This window comes from Mus caroli, chromosome 9, assembly GCF_900094665.2.
Source record: "Mus caroli chromosome 9, CAROLI_EIJ_v1.1, whole genome shotgun sequence".
Taxonomy (NCBI): domain Eukaryota; kingdom Metazoa; phylum Chordata; class Mammalia; order Rodentia; family Muridae; genus Mus; species Mus caroli.
The window spans coordinates 31,220,660-31,243,540 of NC_034578.1; the positions used below are offsets into that span (position 1 = coordinate 31,220,660).

At 39.4% G+C, this 22,881-nt stretch overlaps 1 protein-coding gene across 1 annotated transcript; it reads right to left on the bottom strand.

Moving 5' to 3' along the window:
- Positions 1–10,907: 10,907 nt before the first annotated feature.
- On the bottom strand, positions 10,908–14,051 carry Pate4 (prostate and testis expressed 4). Its single transcript, XM_021171235.1, has 3 exons — positions 13,985–14,051; positions 11,353–11,463; positions 10,908–11,029 (listed from the first exon to the last, which is right to left on the bottom strand). The coding sequence occupies exons 1-3, from the start codon at positions 14,049–14,051 to the stop codon at positions 10,908–10,910; spliced, it is 300 nt and encodes a 99-aa protein (XP_021026894.1).
- Positions 14,052–22,881: the final 8,830 nt, after the last annotated feature.

Sequence of the window (22,881 nt, forward strand, 5' to 3'; positions counted from 1 at the left end):
TGGTCCCCACATCAATGGATCCAAAGGTCTATGGACCAAATCCTCTGAGACTGTGAGTCAAAATAAATCTTGTCACCCTTAAATTTCTATCGTATGTTTTGTCACAGTAACACAGAACCTGGCAGTAGACAAAGAGATTCACTGCAAGTGGGTGTTTAATCAGATATAGAAGACGTCCTCAGAGCCTTAGTGATAAAATGATATAGTAGTTATTTAAAATAAAATTATCTTAAAAAGCTTGAGCTGTTGTCACAGAATATCAGGGCCTATGTAATATAGATAGCACACATTTGTTGCCCTCAGTTCTGGAGGCTGGATAGTCCAAGATCAAGGGACAGCCAGGTTGCAAACATTCTTATGGTTCACTTTTTTTTTTTTCTTTTTTGCAGGTGGTGTTTTCTTGCTGAGTTCTGCCATAGTAGAAAGGACAAAAAGTTCCTTCTGGATTCTTCTATAAGACTACCATCCCTGCTCATAAAAACCCTACTCTCAGGACATAGTCCCCTCCTTAACTATTATTATGTTGCTAACTAGGTTTCAACATATGAATTTTGACACATTTAGACCACAGTGCACATAGACAATAGAACAGAACAGTGTGTCTAGAGATACAACACAAAATCCGTACAAATAGTTTCTCATGCATTATTGCTCAACTTAAGATTTTTTTGACTTTATGACAATGTCAGAGGATGCTATTTAATAGATATCAAACTTTGAATATTGAATATGTTTTCTCTGGGTGAATGACACAAAGTTTAATACTCTTTTTTAGTGCTGAGCAGTAGTAGGAATTGTAGCCTCCAGCTAGCACCACACTCAGAAGATAAATGAGATGTCTTAGTTTGGATTTTACTGTTGTGAAAAGACACCACGACCACAGAAACTATTATAAAGTTAATTTATAAATTTGATTGGGACTGACTTGCAGTTTCAGAGGGTCAGTCCATTGTCATCATAATGGGAAGCATATCAGTTTGCAGGCAGATTGCAGATGCTGGAGGAGCTGAGAGTTCCCCATCTTGATCTGAAGGACCTCCAAGCCCTCACCCACAGTGACAAACTTCCTCCAACATGGCCACACCTACTTCCACAAGGTCACACCTCCTAATGGTGCCACTTCCTATGGGCCAACCATATTTAAACCACCACATAAGCTATGCTGGTCATTAGGCTAGGCATATTATGTTCATTTTTATCTGCATGATGTTTCCAGCTTGCAGTAGTAGTTCTGTTGGGAGTGTTTCCCATCATAACTTGAAGAGTAGTTTATTTTGTATTTGTGCTTGGCTTCTGGTACAAAAAAAAAAAACCCAAAACAAACAAACAAACAAAACTTCTGTGATCTCCTAAGTGATAAAAATAACAGGAATACCTTCTATTATGGTACCTGGCCATTGGTCCTCAATTCTTAAAACATTTCTATATCTTTCACTATTCATAATGGACTTCAGCCACACCCGAGTTTATCCTGGGGAGATGATTTTGGGGAGTTACTAGAATCAGGATTGGCCATGGGGAACAAAGTAATATGTGATTGAAATTGAGAACCTTCAGCTTTCTTCCTCAGTTTTCAATCTCTGGGAAGATAGGAGAGGGACTAGAGGTTGAATTAATCGTCATCAGTTGATGACTTGACTAAAATCACTGTTGTATTTATGAATCTTCCATTAAAATCCCTAACAAAATAAGTGCTATGTTGGGTGCTACTGAGCTGGTGAGAAAGTATGCATTTGTGTGCTGGAAAAGGGGCTTCCCTCACACTCTGTAGGAACAGAAGCTGACACGGCATATCAGAGTTGAGTTAAATTGTAGGACACTCTGCCAGTGTCCAGTAGAGATGCAGAGGACTCATTTGTGTGAAGAAACTCATGCCTTTGATATCAGAAATTTTGTGAGAGAGATTAGTAGATAATAGTGAATTTTTTTCTTTCTTTTTATTGGATATTTTATTTATTTACATTTCAAATGTTATCCCCTTTCCCACCCCTCTCCCTGAAAATCCCCAATCTCATCCCCTTTCACCTGCTTCTATGAAGGTGTTCTCTAACCCACCTACCCACTCCTGCCTCCCCAGCCTTGAATTCCCCTATACTGGGGCATAGAACCTTCACAGGACATAGGGCCTCTTCTCCCATTGATGCCTGACTATGCCATCTTCTGCTACATATACATTTGGAGCCATGGGTCCCTCCTTGTGTACTCCTTGGTTGGTGGTTTTGACCCTGGGAGCTCTGGTTGACTGATATTGTTCTTCCTATGCAAACCACTTCAGCTTCTTCAGTCCTTTCTCTAACTACTTCATTGGGAACCATGTGATCAGTTCAATGGCTGCCAGCATCTGTATCTGTATATGTTAGGCTCTGGCAGAGCCTCTCAGGAGACAGGTATATCAGGCTCCTGTCAGCATGCACTTCTAGGCATCTGCAATTGTGTCTGCATTTGGTGACTGTATACGGGATGGATCCCCAGGTGGGGCAGTCTCTGGATGGCCTTTCCTTCCATTTCTGTTGCACACTTTGTCTCTGTATTTGCTCCCATGAGTATTTTTCCCCTTCTAAGAAGGACCGAAGCACCACACTTTGGTCTTCTTTCTTCTTGAGCTTCATGTGGTCTGTGAATTGTATCTTGGGTATTTCAAGCATTTGAGCTAACATCCACTTATCAGTGAGTGTATACCGTGTGTGTTCTTTTGTGATCAGGTTACCTCACTCAGAATGGTATTTTCAAATTCCATCCATTTGCCTAAGAATTTCATGAATTCATTATTTTTAATAGCTGAGTAGTACTTCATTGTGTAAATCAACCACATTTTCTGTATTCATTCCTCTGTTAAAATGTGGGGCAATGGGCTATGCACAGACAGCCTGATCTCCAGTCAAGCTTAGGTCTTGAACCCTGGTGGGACCCAGTGGGTGGTAATTTCCACCTACATGGGATGGAAGGCTTTAGATCATGTCTCCTAGACCCCTGGCTCCTGTTGAAGCTACTGCACCCACGGCCCCCACAGGGGAGGTCTGTGGCTATCAATCATGCAGACAATGTCCCAAGCTTCTGGCATTCTGGGTAGACCATCCCCACAGTTACCTGACTATAGCCAGGTATGCTCCTCCCCACAGTTACCTGGCAACAGCAAGATAGCCTAGCCCACTATAAGAGGTGCTGCTTGGCCCGACCTCTCTCTCTCTCTCTTTAAGCTTTTACCTTTCTTATTCTCTAGCCCTCCTTCTCTCTCTCTCTTTCCCCCTCTCTCCACGTGGCCATGGCCAGCCTCTCCCTCTCTCTACCTTCTCTCCTTTTCCCCTGCCTTTCTACAATAAAGCTCTAAAACCATAGACTGTCTCTGATCATCAAGGCCTGCCATGCTTGAATGATGGGATAAGCTTTCTCTTAACGAGCCATGTCTAATCTCCCACCAGAAGGCCATCCTGTGCTCTAGTCATGGACCTGACCATGGACTCTTGCCCATGAGAGAACCATCCAGCGCCCCCTCTCCCCCTGCCCTCTCTTCCCTTCCTTCCTGGGACTGAGTGCCACCCCGGGGCCCCTATTCTGTTCTCAGCTCCTTCACCATATCCAGCATGGGATGCCGGAGGCTGAGAACCTGGTACCTGGGGCTGCCCCTTGTCCACCACCCACCGTGTGGGGTCGGTGGCTTAACATAGCCAGATGCCCACCCAGGGCTGCATAGAAAGCATATGCAGTCCTCTTGCGTCCACTCGCCCAGAGCACCAGAACTCTGGCGGGACACGGGTTTCTCCCACTCCCCACTTTCCCCCACACCCATGGCCCTGCACTGAAAGACATCTGGGTTGTTTCCAGCTTCTAGCTATCATAAATAAGGCTGCTATCAACATAGTAGAGCATGTGTCCTTGTTATATGTTGGAGAATATTTTGAGTATATGCCCAGGAGTGGTATAGATGGAGCCTCAGGTAATACTATGTCCAATTTTCTGAGGAACTACCAGACTGATTTCTAGAGTGGTTGTACCAGCTTGCAATCCTACCAGCAATGGAGGAATGATCCTCTTTTCCCAAATCCTCGACAGTATCTGCTGTCACCTGAGTTTTTCATCTTAGATATTCTGACTGGTGTGAGGTAGAATCTCAGGGTTGTTTTGATTTGCATTTCCTTGATGACTAAGGATGTTGAACATACCTTTAGGTGCTTCTCAGCCATTCAGTATCCCTCAGTTGATAATTCCTTGTTTAGCTCTCTACCCCATTTTTTAAAAAAGATTTATTTATTTATTTATTATATAAGTAAGTACACTGTAGCTGTCTTCAGACACACCAGAAGAGGGGGCCAGATCTCGTTGCGGATGGTTGTGAGCCACCATGTGGTTGCTGGGATTTGAACTCTGGACCTTCGGAAGAGCAGTCGGGTGCTCTTACCCACTGAGCCATCTCACCAGCCCTCTACCCCATTTTTAATAGGGTTTTTTGATTCTCTGGAGTCTAACGTCTTGAGATCTTTGTATATATTGGATATTAGCTCTCTATCAGATGTAGGATCGGTAAAGATCTTTTCCCAATCTGTTGGTTGCTGTTTTGTTCTATTGGCAGTGTCCTTTACCTTACAGAAGCTTTGCAGTTTTATGAGGTCCCATTTGTCTATTGTTGATCTTAGAGCATAAGTTTAGGAAAATTTCTCCTGTGCCCACATGTTTGAGGTTCTTCCTCACTTTCTCTTCTATTAGTTTCAGTGTATCTGGCTTTATGTGGAGGTTTGATTCACTTGGACTTGAGCCTTGTACAAGGAGATAAGAATGGATAGGTTTGCATTCTTCTACATTCTGATGTCCTGTTGAACCTGCACTATTTGTTGAAAATGCTGTCTTTTTTCCATTGCATGGTTTTAGCTCCTTTGTTAAAGATCAAGTGGCCATAGGTGTGTGGGTTCATTTCTGGGTCTTCAATTCTATTCTGTTGATCTACCTGCCTGTCCTTGATTCAATACAATACAGCTTTTTTCTTTTTTTAAACCAATCACTATTGCTCTGTAATACCGCTTAAGGTCAGGAATGGTGATTCCCTCAGAAGTTCTTTTATTGTTGAGAATAGTTTTTGCTATCCTGGGCTTTTTGTTACTCCAAATGAATTTGAAAATTGCCCTTTCTAACTCTATGAAGAATTGAGTTGGAATTTTGATGGGGATTGCATTGAAATTGTAATTTGATTTTGGCAATATGGCCATTTTTACTATAATAATCCTGCCAATCTATGAGCATGGGGGGCTTTTCCATCTTCTGAGATCTTCTTTAATTTCTTTCTTCAGAGACTTGAAGTTCTTGTCACACAGATCTTTCACTTGCTTGGTTAGAGTCACAGCAATGTATTTTATATTATTTGTGATTATTATGAAGGGTGTTGGTTCCCTAATTTCTTTCTCAGCCTGTTTATCCTTTGAGTAGAGAAAAGCCACTGATATGTTTGAGTTAATTTTATATCCAGCTATGTTGCTGAAGTTGTTTGTCAGATTTAGCTTTGGTACCTGGCATTTGTCTAGGAAATTGTCCATTTCATCCAGATTCTCCAGTTTTGTTGAGTATAGGCTTTGATAGTAGGATCTGATGATGTTTTGGATTTCCTCAGATTCTGTTGTCATGTCTCCCTTTTCATTTTTGATTTTTTTTAAATTAGGATACTTTCTCTGTGCCCTCTAGTTAGTCTGGCTAAGGGTTTATCTATCTTGTTGATTTTCTCAAAGAAACAGCTCCTGGTTTTGTTGATTCTTTTATAGTCCTTTCTGTTTCTACTTGGTTGATTTCAGCCCTGAGTTTGATTATTTACTGCCATCTACTCCTCTTGTGTGTATTTGCTTCTTTGTGTTCTAGAGCTTTCCGGTGTGCTTCCAAGCTGCTAGTGTAAGTTCTCTCCAGTTTCTTTTTGGAGGCACTTAGAGTTATGAGTTTTCCTTTTACCACTGCTTTTATTGTGTCCCACAAGTTTTGGTACAATGTGCCTTCATTTTCATTAAAATTTAAAAAGTCTTTAATTTCTTTCTTTATTTCTTCCTGACCAAGTTATCATTGAGTAGGACTTTATTCAGCTTCCATGTGTGTGTGGGCTTTCCCTTGTTTTTCTTGTTATTGAAGACCAGATTTAATCCATCCTAATCTGATAGGATGCATGGGGTTATTTCAATCTTCTTGTATCTGTTGAGGCCCATTTTGTGACCAATTTATGGTGAATATTGGGATGCTGAGAATTTTAGGATGAAATGTTCTATAGTGATCTCTTAAATCCATTTAGTTCATAAGTTCTGTTAGTTCCACTGTGTTTCTGTTTAGCTTCTGTTTCCATGATCTGTCCATTGCTGAGAGTGGGGTGTTGAAGTTCTCCCACTATTATTGTGTGAGGTGCAATGTGTGCTTTGAGCTGTAGTAATGAATGCGGTTCCTCAGAAAATTGGACATAGTACTACCAACATGTAATAAGGACACATGCTTCGCTATGTTCATAGCAGCCTTATTTATAATAGCCAGAAGCTGGAAAGAACCCAGATGTTCCTCAACAGAGGAATGGATACAGAAAATATGGTACATTTACACAATGGAGTACTACTCAGCTATTAAAAACAATGAATTTATGAAATTCTTAGGCAAATGGATGGATCTGGAGGATATCATCCTAAGTGAGGTAACACAATCACAAAAGAACACACATGGTATGCTCTCACTGATAAATGGAGATTAGCCCAGAAGCTCAGAATACCCAAGATACAATCTGTAAAACACATGAAACTCAAGAAGAAAGAAGCCCAAAGTGTGGATACTTTGATCCTTCTTAGAAGGGGGAACAAAATACCCATGGAAAGAGAGTTACACAGACAAAGTTTGGAGCAGAGACTGAAGGAATGACCATCCAGAGACTGCCCAACCTGGGATCTATTCCATAAACAACCACCCAAACCAGACACTATTGCAGATGCCAACAAGAGCTTGCTGACAGGAGCCTGATATAGCTGTCTCCTGAGAGTCTCTGTCTCTGCCAGTGCCTCGCAAATAGAGAAGTGGATGCTCTCAGTCTTCCATTGATTGGAACACAGGGTCCCCAATGAAGGAGCTAGAGAAAGTACCCAAGGAGCTGAAGGGTTTGCAGCCCCATAGGAGGAACATCAATATGAACTAACCAGTACTCCCAGAGCTCCTTGGGACTAAACCACCAAACAAAGAAAACACATGGTGGAACTTGTGGCTCTAGCTGCATATGTATCAGAGGATGGCCTAGTTGGTCATCAATGGGAGGAGAGGACCTAGGTGCTGTGAAGGTTCTATGCCCCAGTATAGGGGAATGCCAGGGCCAGGAAGCAGGAATGGATGGGTTGTTGAGCATGGGGATGAGGAAGGGGATAGGGGATTTTCAGAGGGAAACTAGGAAAGGGGATAACATTTAAAATGTAAATAAAGAAAATATCTAATAAAAAATATATATACAAAAAAAAAAAAAAAAGAAAGAAAGAAAAGCATGTGGGTGCCCCTGCATTTGGAGCATTGATGTTCATAATTGAGAATGTATCTTGGTAGATTTTTTTTTTTGATGAATATAAAGTGTCCTTCCTTATATTTTCTGATAACTTTTGGTTGAAAGTCGATTTTATTCAATATTAGAATGGCTACTCCAGCTTGTTTTTTGGGACCATTTGCTTGGAATTTTTTTCCAGCCTTTTTTTTTTTTTTTTCCCTGAGGTAGTGTCTGTCTTTGTCACTGAGGTGTGTTTTCTGTATGCAGCAAAATGCTGTGTCCTACTTATTGAAGTAAAGTGATTGTTGCTTCCAGTTATTTTTGTTGTTAGTGGTGGAATTATGTTTGTGTGGCTATCTTCTTTTGGGTTTGTTGAAAGAAGATTACTTTCTTGCCTTTTCTAGGGTGTAGTTTTCCTCCTTGTGTTGGAGTTTCCTATCTGTTATACTTTGTAGGGCTGTATTTGTGGAATAATATTGTGTAAACTTGATTTTGTCATGGAATGCCTTGGTTTCTTCATCTATGGTAATTGAGAGTTTTGCTGGGTATAGTAGCCTGGGCTGGAATTTGTGTTCTCTTAGGGTCTGCATGACATCTGCTCAGGATCTTCTGGCTTTTATAGTCTCTGGTGGGAAATCTGGTGTAATTCTGATAGGTCTGCCTTTATGTGTTACTTGACCTTTTTCCTTTGCTGCTTTTAATATTCTTTCTTTGTTTAGTGCATTTGGTGTTTAGATTATTATGTGATGGGAGGAATTTCCTTTCTGGTCCAGTCTATTTGGAGTCCTGTAGGCTTCTTGTATGTTCTTGGGGATCTCTTTCTTTCTTCTATAATTTTGTTGAAGATATTTACTGGTCCTTTAAGTTGGGAATCTTTGCTTTCTTCTATACCTATTATCCTTAGGTTTGGTCTTCTCATTGTGTTCTAGATTTCCTGGGTGTTTCGTGTTAGGAATTGCTTGCATTTTGATTTTCTTTGATTGTTGTATCATTGTTTTCTATGGTATCTTCTGCACCTGAGATTCTTTCTTCTATCTCTTGTATTCTGTTGGTGATGCTTGCATCTATGACTCCTGATCTCTTTCATAGATTTTCTATTTCCAGGGTTTTCTGCCTTTGTGATTTCTTTATTGTTTCTATTTCCATTTTTAGATCTTGGATGGTTTTGTTCAATTCCTTCAGCTGTTTCATTGTGTTTTCCTGTAATTCCTTAAAGTCCTTTATCATCATCATGAGATGTGATTTTTAAATCAGAATTTTACTTTTACAGTGTGTTGGGGTATCCAGGGCTTGCTGTGGTGGGAGAACTGGGTTCTAATGATGCCAAATAACCTTGGTTTCTGTTGCTTATGTTCTTGTGCTTGTGTCTCAACACTAGGTTATCTCTAGTGCTACCTTCCCTCTCTGTCTCTGACTTGAGCCTGTCCCTTCTGTCATCCTGGTTGTGTCAGAACTCCTCAAAGTCCAGCTGTCTCTGTGATCCCGTGATTCTGTGATCCTGTGATCCTGAAATTCGGGGTATGTCAGAGCTCCTGGGAGTCAAGCTGCCTCTGGGATTCTGAAATTCTGCTGTGACTAAGCTCCTGGGATCTTGTGATCCTGGGTGTGTTAGAGCACTTGCGAGTCGAGCTTCCTCTGGGAGTTGTAGGACTGGGTGTGGAGCCAGCACCCAAGTTCTTCTACAGGCACTGGCTCAGACTTGAAGGAACCTGTGCCACTGGCTGGGTGGCAGTTCCTGTGTCTCTGAATTGAGGTGGTCCCAGTTACTTTAGGTGTTGGGGCAGTTGTTGTTGCCTCCTTGCCTATGATCCTGGGTTTGTTAGAGCACATGTGATCCTGGGTGTCTTAGAGCACTTGGGATTTGAGCTTCCTCTGGGTGTAGTGGGACTGGGTGCAGAGCCAGAACCCAAGGTCTGCTCCGGTCACTGGCTCAGAACAGAAGGTTTTCTTTTTCCATATATTATAAAATAGTATTTCAAATAAATGTATAAATTCTTATATAGCAAAACATATCAGATAAGTTTATTCTATGGAGAAAAATAATAATGGACATTTTTACTCAGCATTATATTGTGAGTGATTTCCTAGCCAAAACTAGGGACTTGAATATACAAACAAAATCATTGCAAAACCAAACCAAAACTATGCACAGAAACTAACACTCAGGAAAGCTAGTATATGAACTTGTGAAAAACTATAAATTCATCTGTTAGAACACATATTTGATTGCTTTAGAAAGTGGTAGAATCAGGCTTTGGTGCCCTTGTCTGGCCTCAGTGGGAGAAGATGCCCTTAATCCTAGAGGTCCTTGAGGCCCCAGGGAAGGGCCAAGCCTGGTGTGTGTGTCTGAGTACACTCTTGGATGCAAAGGGGAGGAGTAATGGGATAAGGAACTGTGGGAGGAAAACAGGGGGTGTCAATGACTTGAATGCAAATAAATAATTTAAATAAAAAACTACGTTAAAAAAAAGAGAAAGTGGTAGGGACTACTAGCTTCAAAGTCACATTTGAAGGGTTGCCTTCACTGTGTAAGGTGGAACTTTCACCTACTAACTAACCTTTCACTCACTCACAGCGCTTACTTCACATTTCTTTCCTTTTGCAGGATACCCTATGTCTGAAACAAAGGATTCTAGTTTGCCGACCCCTCCAGTTGGGGGTCAGGATTACTGACACCTTTAACTTCTATACACGTATTGGGATTTCTCATCACTGATATTACAAATGACTACAAACACAATTGCTTAAAACAACACACATTTATTCAATTTGTAGAACTCTGAAGTCAGAAATAAATCTCATGGGGATATAATCAAGTATCAGTATGGCAAGATTCTGGAGGCCTTGAGAAAAATTAAATTCATTGCCCTTCTCAGCTTCCAGTGGCCTTTTATATCTCTTGGCTCAGGACCACTTGAACCATCTTCAAGGGAGATCACTCCAATTAGTGAGTTACGATTACACAATCATTTCCTCTTCTATAATCAATTCATGCCTTCCCCTCCCCCATTTTATAAGAACATTTGTACTTACAACTAGGACCCACCCTGACAATCCAGAAATAGCTTTCCATCTTGAGATCCTTATTCACACCTCCAATGTCTCTTTTGCCACTTACTGCAGCATCCATAGACTCTAGAGATTAAAATAAAAATCCTTGGGACACTATTACAGGGCTTAGACATTGCAAACTGGAAAAGCAAAATAACATGGGTAAGCATTCAATTGATTTTTTTTTTTTTGTTTTTTGTTTTTGTTTTTTTTGCATGGTCTAATGGTGTGGTCAAGAAGTCTTTCACTGTAATGAGGATACAACCTCTGTTGCTATCAGGGATCTCAGGCCAGCGTGGAAATCGAGTAGGAGAGCAAGTTCCTCATCTTGGTTCATTTGTAAGTTTGATCTTGAACAGAAGATGATCTTCAAGTGATTCTTCTCCATCTAGAAGCTATTACACAAGTTTTTTTCACAGCACATTACATAAATCAACTTCTCTCCTTTTCTATACTGTTTTTCCTTGCAATGAGGCAAGCACATTTGCCTTGATTCCTTATGATTTGGTCCTAAAAATAAAGAAGCCTCGTTATGCATGTTGGAGGAATCTATTATAATACAACATTCTAAAAGTCATCACCAAGAGGAAAACCCCTTCACACTAGATCCCCTTCCTCATTCCCTTGGGAGGTCACACTCCCTTATTGACTCTGATTCTGGATACCAAGCCTCTTACTGGTAAATTTGAAAGTACTCTTTTCCTCCCTTCTCAAACGTATTTACTGCCTTACCAGTTAGCAGGGATAGACAATGTTACATTCTTTATCCCAGGCACTAACAGGAGGAATAGTCGTTTGAAGGCATTTTTTGAGTCTGTATCAGCCCCACTTACCATCATAGATTGATATGGTAGTGCATGATCCACCAGGTTTTGCAAGGCATCTCTGTGGTGTTTCTGAACATTGTGAATTTTTTGACATTTTACAGACATTACAGATCAGACCTGTATTTGTTGGATAAGGAGAGAGTAGGATTTTTAGGAAGAACCACGGATCTATGGGAATAGTTGATTTCAAGATCAAAGAGAGGCTTCAGTGTTACATATAGACTGTGCTGTCTGTTTACTCCATAGCTGGTATTCAACCTAGTTCTGTGAATTAAGCTAGAGGATGGATCAAGATAATAACAGCACTATTTATATTACCTATTAGTACCTACTTATATTTGAAGATGAAATAAAAACAGATAGAATTCAAATGTAGTTTGAGTATAACAACAAACAGATTTCATTGGAAAGAGATGAATATGCTGTCAATATGCTGTCTTCTAGGCAGGACTTCTCTAGGCAAGGACTTGAGTTGACTACTGGAGATATGGACATGTAGGTTAGATCTGGGTAATTGTGTGTTGGAGGGCATAGAGGACAGAATAACAATGGGATGTTCTGAGCACACTGAGGTTACATTCTCTGCTGATGCTCCTACCTTGCTTAGCCTGACTTTCTTTCTTTTCAAGAAACAAGTATCACCAAGTGTTACTACCAAGCTGAGAAATGATCCAGGAATCTCCATGTAGTAACAGGTAGTAACAGGGCAGGAGAGGCAGGGCACTGAGGTGACATCAGAAGCTATGACAAACTTAGCTTTAAGGGTTAAGAGCAATGTTGAGGGAGGAAAAAAAGTGGAGTACGTTATTTTAACTTTTCATCTCAGACATTCCAAGATTATTGCATCAGAACCTATATGGAGCCCAGGAGGTCTTGATTTGCATCCAATTTCGAGGATGCTTTTGTGACATGGGTTTATATTCTACTCTCCCTGCTCCACACAAACTACCCTTACAAATGTTGCTAACAACCCCTAATGATAAATCTGATTGTCTTTGTATGATCCAAGAGTTTATCCACTTATAAGTAATGATGATTTAAGGCAAATGGGTAGATGTGCACAAGTTAGTTGCAAACATAGTGCAAATTTTTATGTCAGGAACTCGAGCATTATAATCTAGTGATATGTCTATCCACTGTACATATTCTGCACTTTGATTTATTTTGAACAGTTTGCTATATACATAATATTCCAGTGTAGCTTTGTTGCAGGCTTTAGTTAATCGATTCTTTATGTAATTTAATTTATTTCTATTTTTTTTGATATGACTTGCCACAATAAATAATCCTGAACATTACAGTATAGTGAGGTAGTTCTGGTATAATTTCATTTGCATGTGATTGTATCTGTTAAATAATTTCATATAAGCAGAATTGCAGTTAAAAATAATTATTTTGATAGATTTGCAAGATAGACTCTAAAAGTAATGAAACTATACATTCTCTTGCTATCAATTTTAGACAATTCTTATTTCTCTATTATCAACCATTGTATCATGTTATTCAGTTTCTGAATATTTTATCTAATAGGTGCTTTTAATTTGTATTTCTTGCTATATAAGGAATGAGATTGAGCACATTTTTTTGTATTTAATACCTATTTGTATTTACTCTATGATGAATTTTTGATTTCTTTAATTTATTTTTCTGTTAGATTATTAGTGTATTTAATTTTTTTATGGGAAGTCATTAGATAGTAGGAACATTAGCCAGTTTTTCATGACATGAATTAACTTTTTGCTTTTTGCCATGAAGAATTTTAAAATTTATCTTTCCTTATATTTTTAATTTTTTGAGATAACACAATTACATCATTTCTCTCTTCCCATTCTTCCCTCCAAATGGCCTATATGGCCCTCCTTGGTTTCTTTCAAGTTTATGTGTGTGTGTGTGTGTGTTTTAATAAGAACTCTAGGTTTTTGTGGTATAGCTAGAAATGTCTTTCTCTAATAGGTAAAGGACACTACATTTTCTATAATGTTTTATGGCTTAACATTTCTTAGTATGAAAAGGGGGACAAAATAGAAATGCTGTTGTACTTCAAGTACATTTGATAAGTAGAAAGGATAGGAATTAGCTATTAATTTTCATTTAGTCATGAGGGAGAGTAATGTATCAAGGCTGATGTTCAAGGGAAGTGTGCATTCACTGGTATAAGGCAGATGCCCAGAAGAGAGATCTCCCTGAGGAGTGAAACTGGGTATTTCAGCTACAAATTATAATTGGAACCTTAAAAATAGAAGGGAATCTGTGAGTAGTATTAAACTTTGAAGAGCCTGGGTGTAATCAGGTAAATAAAGATCCCTGCAAAATACGTGGCAAAGAAGTGACCAGAGAAGAGAAGTGGGGGATCATGCTGTGTAGGACACAGCATAACAATGTTTCAAGGAAAGGGGGAAATAAAATGGAAACCTGTAAATAAAAATGCAGAGAGCTGAAGGTCTAAAAATTACTGTTCCATTTCTCTGCAATTACTGCTTTTTTTTTTTTTTTGATTAGTATATCACATATGATTTCCCTAGTGCCCAGAACCTCAGTCTTCAGGTTTGAGCCTCCATGCCTGAGTGAGACTGAAGAAGCGTGGTTTAGAAATTAGCACCCTTAAGACTTCCCTTCATTTCCCTTTGCAGGTACTTACCCTCCACAAAACAGAGAAAGGATAAAATCACGATGATCAGTGTGCCGATTTTCGTCACTGAATTCATGTTGGATGTTAGAAGGCAGCTTGGGGTAAAGGATGGCCACTTGCTCTCTATATAAAGCTGGAGAACAGGAAGGAATTTCCAACATAGGCACAAGGAGGAAGTGCCCTTTTCTTTTTAATAAACCAGATAAACCAAATGTATGATAATGTGGGAAGTACAGGCTGTCCAGCTATTTATTTAGGTACAGCTGAGCCAGACAGCATTCCTTCCCTTATCTCTTCTGTGTGCACAAGTGTGTGTGTGTGTGTGTGTGTGTGTGTGTGTGTGTGAGAGAGAGAGAGAGAGACAGAGAGAGACAGAGAGAGACAGAGAGAGAGCGCTAGTTGCTAGTTTTTTGGTCCTTCAGAGACTTCTCTCTATACTAAGTGGGAAATGTTTGGTCATCCTAGGATTCATTAATGGGAAATGTGACTCTGAATTAAAAGGGGTCTAGAGAAGGAATATGTAACATGAAAGTTCCCTGCACAGCTTATGGCAGTGCTGGAAAATTCTCCAGTTTGAGTCATACGAAAGAAGGAATTTTAAGCCTAATAGTCTACATGCAACTCCCCAGGCTCCTGTCTTCCAACACCTCCATTTTCCCTCCTTAGGAAGTTCTGTCCCATCATGCTGAAAGTTTGGGATATCTGAAGGTTCCCAGTAAATTTTGCAATTGGGGAGTTCAAGGGTGAAGGAAGAAATGGGGGTGCTTTTCAGAGATAGTTCCAGTGAGCTCCTTCTTGAGATGTGAGCAGTTTCTGGGTATTTCCTGTCCTTTCCTTTCTAGGAGTAAAGTTAGGACCATGTTCCCACCACACTCAGTCTCGTCTCATGTAGCATCCTTCTGTTTACTCCAGGGGAAAGCAAATAGGCTGCTCCAAACCTCCCTCTGAGCCATTCAGCTGCAGTCTAGAACAAACTTCTAAAAGAAGATTTTATGCTTATTACCCTTGTGCCCGCCCCAATTTCTCAGGGAGATTTCCTTCCTTCATCATACTGCCATCTCTGGTGGGGTGCACTCTGTCTTCCCCATGCTAGTTGGGACCAGGTATCGTTATCTTTCTTTTGCTGGTCTTGTCCTCTGGAGGGATTCGGTGTGTGTCATGTTCTAAGACCTTGACAGACAGGCTCTCCCTTTCCTTCTGCACTGCCTTTCACATATCAGATGCTAAAAAAAGAAAAACAACTTCTGGGAAGTATGTATACTACATATAATTTCTTCAAATGAAAGAATAAGCTCAGAGAGGTTCAGCAATGTACCCAAAGTCACACACCAGCTAGCAAGTGGCAAGGGATCTAAAACCATAATTGTGTGCCACAAAATTACATTAGAGATACATTTATAAATCACACATTTATTCATCTTAGTGGGATTTTGTTGTATTTCTCAACTCTTGAGAAAACTGTTAATTTTTAAATAACTTCCTGGAACTGCACCACAGTGAATGAGAAATTCTGTTCTGTATTTTGAGAGTTCTATGCTTTGTATTAGTTTAATACTTTCCTGGTAAAAATAAACTCTAAATAATAGCTTATGATTCCCTCAATTACTTTCTTAAAATTTCAGAGGACAGACATTTTACTGGGCTACCAGAAGTATGTCAGCAACAGGCTGGTCCCTTCTGTAGGCCCTGAAGGAGAAAGTATATTTTCTTGACTTTTTGTTCAGCATACAATGGCTTCCAACATCCCTTAGCTTGTGACCCAATTCTGTATCTTCAAAGCATATAGCTTCAAAATCTGCATTCATCATTATATCACATTCCTCATTCAATAGTCAAATCCCCCACACTCCATTTCCTGCCTGATGTTAGTAATCAAATATAGGGGTTTGCATATGCTAAGCAAGTTCTCTACCTTACAACTAGGTTCTCTGTTCTCTGCTTCTCTTTTATACAGTTATTTGTGATTGTATTTAGGGGCCCAACCACCTGAAACATGATAATCTTTCATCCGATAGTTCTTAACATAATCGGATATTAAAAGTCCTTTTGAGCATATGCAGAAACATGCCGGTGACCCTGGGTTTGATAAGTGTGAGCCTGTGAGTGAACTGGAAAGCAGTGTTCCTTCACAGCCTTTCTCCAGATTCGTGCTTTGAGTTCCTGTCCTGACTTTCTTTAATGACAATGGATAATGACTTGAAAGTGTAAATGAAATAAACTCCTTTCCCCCCCTAAAGGTGCTTTTAGAAATAGTAAAAATGCTTTGTCATGGCTACAGAAGTAAACAAAAACACCGTCTAAAGTTTTCTGGTAGACTTTTTGGGGTTTTTAATGTATACATATCATCTGCAAATAGAGATGGTTTGATTTCTTTCCTTGTTCATAGCCTCTCAGTTTTCTTCTTTTGCTTTATTGCCCCACCTAGTATTTGGACACAGTATTGAAAAGGAGTGGAAATAATGGATCTCTCTCTGTTGTTCCTAACTTCAGAGAGATTGCTTTAAACTTTTCTCCATTTAGGATAACATTATCTGTGGGTAGCTTTTATTATGTTAAAAAGTATATTCCTGCAGGTCTAAATTCTTTCAGACTTTTATCACGAAGATGTTGGTGTTGGCTTTTGTCAAAGGCCTTTTCTGTAACTATTGAGATGATCATGTGATGTTTTTCTTTAAGTCCACTTACATGGTTTATTACATTTACTTATTTGTATATGTTGAACCATCCCTGATTTTCAGAAATAAAGTCAACTTGGTCATAGTGGATAATCTTTTTGATATATGTCTGTATTTTGTTTGCAAGTATTTCACTGAGGACTTTAAAAACCTATGTTTATCAGGTATACAACCTATAGTACTCCTTTTGTTGTTGCATTTACCTGGTTTTTGAAGAAGAGTGTTACTGACTTTGTAGAAGGATTTTTGGGAATGTGCCTTCCATTTCTGTATGTTTGCATTGTTATGGAGAATTGGCTTCATTTCTTTGAAAGTCTGGCAAAATGCCTTTTGTTACTCTTTGGTTTTCTCATGGATCTGTCTAGGTTGTTGATTTCCTCTTGATTTAATTTTGCTGGTTTGGCAGAACCTAGAAGTTCATCCATTTCTTTCAGGTTTTCCAGCTTAATGTGCTACAGGTTTCTAAAATATTTCCTTGTAATATTCTGAATTGCTTTGGTATCTGTTGTGATGATTCTCTGGACACTTTTGATTCTGTTAACTTGGGTTCCCTTTCTTTCTTTTGGTTAGTTGGGCTAAGGGTCTGTCAATATTCTTTATCTTCTCAAAGAACCAGATTTTAAGCTCATTGATTCTTTGTACCGTTGTTTCTATTTCACTTATTTATGCTCTAATTTTATTTCTTGCTTTCAACTAGGTTTAGGTTTGATCTGTTCTTTTTTTCCCAAATTGTCTTTAAGTCATTTATTTTTGCTTTCTTTCCCCTTCTGATTTTCTAATATAGACATTAGAAATGAGTTTTCAATGTGTCTCAGAGGTTTGTCCTACTGTGTTTCATTTTCATTTATGCTCAGGAGATTTTTCATTTTTTATTTGATCATCACTCAATAATGAGTAGTTTAATCTCCTTGAATCTGAGTACTTACTAGAGATTTGTTTGCTGTCAATTTCAAATTTTATTTCATAGTGTTCAGATAGGAGGAATCACATCATTTGTGTATGTTTTTAATTTGTAAAGATTTGCTTTTCTGTGTGTTCCAGGATGTAGTCTATTTTAGAGAAGCCTCTGTGTACTGCTTGTAAAATGTGTAGTCAATGGTGGTTATATGGAACAGCTCATAATATCTATGAAGACATCAGATGTATGAGCTTCTCTGGTAAGTTTTTTGTTCAGATGATCTATTAGAGAAATGGGATATTGAAATGACCTACTATTAATGGGTGATGATGATCTGTATCTTTAAATCCAAAATTACATTTTTTTATTTAATCAGGTGCATCAGAGTTTGATGTATACATGCTTAAGTTAGTAATGTTTTCTTGTTTAACTGTTTGTGTGAGGAGATTGAAGCATCCCCCTTTATCTCTTCTGTTTAGGTTTAGTTTGCAGTCTATTTAGCCCGACATTAGGATAGTGGTGCATGCTTGCTTCCTGGTCCTATTTGACTGGAATACTTTCACCCATCCTATTACTTTAAGGCAGTGCTTATTTTTAAAGATGTAATGTGTTTCTTTTGGACAGTAGGTAGCTAGCTAGATTTTGTTTCTCCATCAATTCATTTAGCTTATATTTTGCCAAGGACTATGCAGGAGGAATAGCTTTAGAACTCATGGAATGTGGCTGGCCAGTTAGCATAGCCATGGTAGCCATGGTGAGTGTGTTTCAGAGTAGCACAACCCTGAGGGCTTCAAGCTATAGAGTTCTGCTCTGCTTTTGTTCTCATTCCCCTCTTAATCTAAGAATTGTAGGACGACTCTAAGGGGGTTCCTAGCCCTTCACTGGGCAGTGTCTCTGGCACTGATAACAATAGAGCTTGGTCCCTTTCAGGCATTGTGGCTGGAGCAGATTAATGATTCAATCACTCACCATCCTAGGAAATAACTTAGAACTGTAGATTGTCAGCTATGACCTCCACCCTTAGAAAGCATTTGGAAACATAAAATTGTTAATGAAGCTATATTAAGATGTTTTTGCTACTGAATCTGATGTAGAAAAATTTAGAAAACAATTTGAAGTTCAGAATTCAATTAAGCTAGGATCCCTTAATGGTCAGGGAGCAAGAACAATGACAGGACTGGCTGACATGACTCTCACTGAGGCTGGACTGGTGATAAGTAATTTCTTATATCCATTTTTGTCCTCAGCTTCCTGATAGAATTTATTCAGAACTGCTGTTAAGTAGATAATGCATTCTGAAGATTTAAAGTAAACATGACTGATTTTTAAATAAAAGCTTATGTTTAGGGTTTTTAAAAATCAAATTTATTTATTTATTCTTTTTTCCTTGTTTTTTAAAAATTAAAAAAAAGATTTATTTATTGTTAAATGTAAGTACATTGTAGCTGTCTTCAGACACACCAGAAGAGGGCTTCAGATCTCATTTCAGATGGTTGTGAGCCACCATATGGTTGTGGGATTTGAACTCAGGACCTTTGGAAGAGTAGTCAGTACTCTTAACCGCTGAGCCATCTCTCCAGCCCTTATTTATTCTTTTTACAACCCAATATCAGCCCTTCCTCTCCACCCAGTACTTCATGAAAGTCCTCGCCCCTCCCCACTTTTCTTTTGAGAAGGGGAAACCCCCCTCTGGGTGTCAACCTCCCCTCCACACATCAATTCACTGAGGAACTAGGTACATCCTTACTTACTGAGGACAGAAAAGGCTGTCCTTTTAGGGGCATGGGATTCATAAGCAGGCAGGCAGGCAGGCAGGCAGGCAGGCAGGCAGGCAGGCAGGCAGGCAAGCAACAGGCTTAGGGACAGCCCCTGCTCCAGTTGTTAGGGGACTTGCATGAAGACTAAGCTGCTCATCTGCTATACATGTGCAGGAGGTTTAGGTCCAGTTCATGCTCACTTTTTGGTTGGGGATCCAGTCTCTGGGAGCTCCCAAGGTCCAGATTAGTTGATTCTGTTGGTCTTCCTCTGGAGTCCCTGTCCTCTTTGGGTCCCTCAATCTTTCTTCCAACTCTTCCATAAGACTCCCTGAGCTCTATCTAATAGGGTGTGAGTCTCTGCATCTCTTTCCATTGGCTTCTGGGTGGAGCCTCTCAGAGGACAGTTATGCTAGGCTCTTGTCTGCAAGCAGAACAGAGTATCATTCATAATGTTAGGGATTGGTATTTGTCCATGAGATGGGTTTCAAGTTGGGCTTGGTTTTGGATGGCCATTCCTTCAGGCTCTAATGAACAGAAATGTTAAGGGCAGAGACTTTGTTTACCTTTAGGGAGAAATTTTACAGTAATTAGAACAAAGATACAGCAGGGCACTTTGGGGAGCGACTTTCCAGTGACTGTGGAATTAGGGTGATTTACCTGGGTGTGCATGGTAAATTAGGTAGGAATGCTGTGTTCCTGGTAACGTCCTATCTGGTTGTGTGATTTTATGACCTGTAACATTAGGTGATCAGTTCAAGAACATATCATGAAAGGGAACAGTGAGCACATTCCCCTCGGGAAGTACACGGCAAAACATCTGAGAGCATTTGAACCATGACTCTGGTCATACTGAGTACTGTCACTTTGCTCTGAACATTTTTAAATAAGTCCTGGAAATGCAAGAAGAGCAGTTAGCCACTGCCTGAGAGACAGAATCATGTTTTGTTGTTGTTTTTTAAATGGCATACAAGAAAATACAATAGTTGAATGTGAAATTGTAAAGAGTTTTCTTTTGTTCACGCGAAGCTTATTGCATGCCAACCAAAGTACAGTGCTTGGATAAATTTGTTTCTCCATGAAGCCTTTGAAGAGTGTCTACTTTGGAAGATGGCTATATTTTCCTCCCTCATTATAAGTATCTCCATTCTTTGATTCCACTATTGTCCTCAGCCTGTTGACTTCTCTCCTTATTAATCCCTCTTCCATTGTGAGCTTACTGAGTAAGTGAGAGTTGGTGACGTTTGGGACTGGATAATCTTTTGTAGCTCCTCTATCCACCTGTGAATCTAACACTGCTTTCACTTTTGTACAAATTACCAAACGAGAAGCCAGGAGAGCCCCAAATCATAAGAGAGCAACACATTGGGTAATATAGAGATTAACTTTCTTCACCAATTAAATGGAGAGTGAAAAATACTAGTCACAGACTGGGACTCTAATGGCTCAACTAGGAGTGACAATGAAACTCTGAAAAATCTTGAAAAGTATAAATAAGGGCTAACACACTGCTTAAAGTCTTAGCTAAGAACACTAAGACAAGAGAAGGGAACAAAGGGGGTACAAATAGAACAACGAAGTCAAAGTATCTGTACTTGTTAATGACATAATTCTATATATCTAATCTACTTCAAAGATTACATTCTAAACTCTTAGAGCTGATAAATACTTTCAGTAAAGTGGAAGGCTACACAGTACAGAAAAAAATCACTGTATAAGGGTTTATTTTTCTCTTCATACTAATCAGCATTTTTTTTTTTTTGGTGATAAACAATCCAGTTGGGGGGCTGGAGTGATAGCTTAGCAGTTATAAACACTGACTGCTTTTCCAGAGCACTGGTGTTCAATTCCCAGCACCCACATTGCTGCTCACAACTGTCTGTAAGTTCAGTTTTAAGGGATACAATTCCATCTTCTAGCCTCTGTGGGTACCAGGCATGCATGGTATACAGATGTCCATTCAGACAAATCATTAACACACATAAAAAATTCCAATTGGGATGAGATGGAATCTTAAGATAATTTTCATTTTCAGTTTCCTGGTGGCTAAAGATATTGCATTTGTTTCTTTTCTATTGCTATGATAAATGCCCTGCAGAAAGCAACTTGAAGGGAGAGGTTATTCGGGCTCACAGTTTCAAACCTCAGTCTGTTATAGCTGGGAATTCATGGTGATAGGAGCAGGAGGCAGTTGGTCACATGTCATCTGAAGTTAAGAAACAAGGGAGATGAATGTTCCCATTATGTGGTCCAGGACTCAAGCACACAGGATGGTGCCACCCTATTCCATTTTCTGAAATTTCTCTGTATCATCTTCTGAGGGTCATGTTGTTTTCAAGCTTTGGCAATTACCAATAAAGCTGCTGTAAACATCTATATTCAGAAGGCATAAATTAGAAGTCCATTTACCAAGGAGCATGATTGTGGGTCATGTATTAAGAATTAAAAGCATTCCAGTTCAGTAAGACATGGTTAAATTATGTTCCAAAATGGTTTACTCTTTGCATTCCCATAAGTAGTAAATGAGAACTAACTTCTTTCTCTCTACATCCTTTATCTGGTATGGTCAGTGTTCTGAATAGATGTTGAAATTATGACATGCTATTAGTTTGATTTATATTTTCCTGTCAGATATGATGTGGCCTGTTTTTTCGTTTTGTTTTTGGTTTTTTGGTTTTTGTTTTTTTAAAAATCTGTGCCTCCTAAGGTAGAAGCTTAGATGATTGATATTGGATATAAATTTTGGGGTGGGTCAAGTTAGAGCGCTGAATCTGGGCCTAGGTGGTAGTTGAGCTGGTAAGCCCAATCCACACCACCAGTATGAGCTCTCTGGCACTGCTCCAGCTAGGCAACCCAGTGCTGCCATTGTAAGGAGGCAGGGTCACACTCCTCCTCTCATGCCCATGCTCCATCTACACTTATGAGGCAGCTCCACTGTGGTGCCCAGTCAAGGTACGGGGGTCCCCTCTCCCAAGTGCTGCAGCCTGAGAGGGGCTGGACCAATTCCCTTGCTCTTGCACTTTTGGGGCTCACCTATGCCTTTACCATCAGGGCCAGCTCCACTATGTTGCCCAGGTGAGTTGCACGGCCTGCTCTCCTTAAAGCTGCAGCCTCTTTTTAAGTTTTTAAAAGTGCTTGTTCTCAAGTTTGTTATGTATTTAGAACAGATACAAACTTGCTTTTCAATAACTCATATTTTGAAGGTAGCATGAATACCTTGTATTTAGAAAATGATCCCTGTTTCTCCTGTTCCCTTATATCAGTGCTTCCATCTATGTCACACACATAATTTGCATATTTATCTATTATATATGATAGACACAAATGTACATGTAATTGCATACATTGTTGCTGGCAAAATTTTGAACAAATTCTTTGATGCTAGATCAACTAAGAAAAATGAAAGTTCTTATTTTAACTTCACCTTCCTCTTTATTAATGCTTTTTGCTTTGTGTGGTTCTGAGTTCCTGACTGTATCGTATAGTTTTCTTTCCTTCTGAAGAACGTTCCTAACTTTTCTTACAAGACAGAGCTGCTTGCAAATGAACTCTCTCCGTTTTTTTTTAATTTATTTTTTT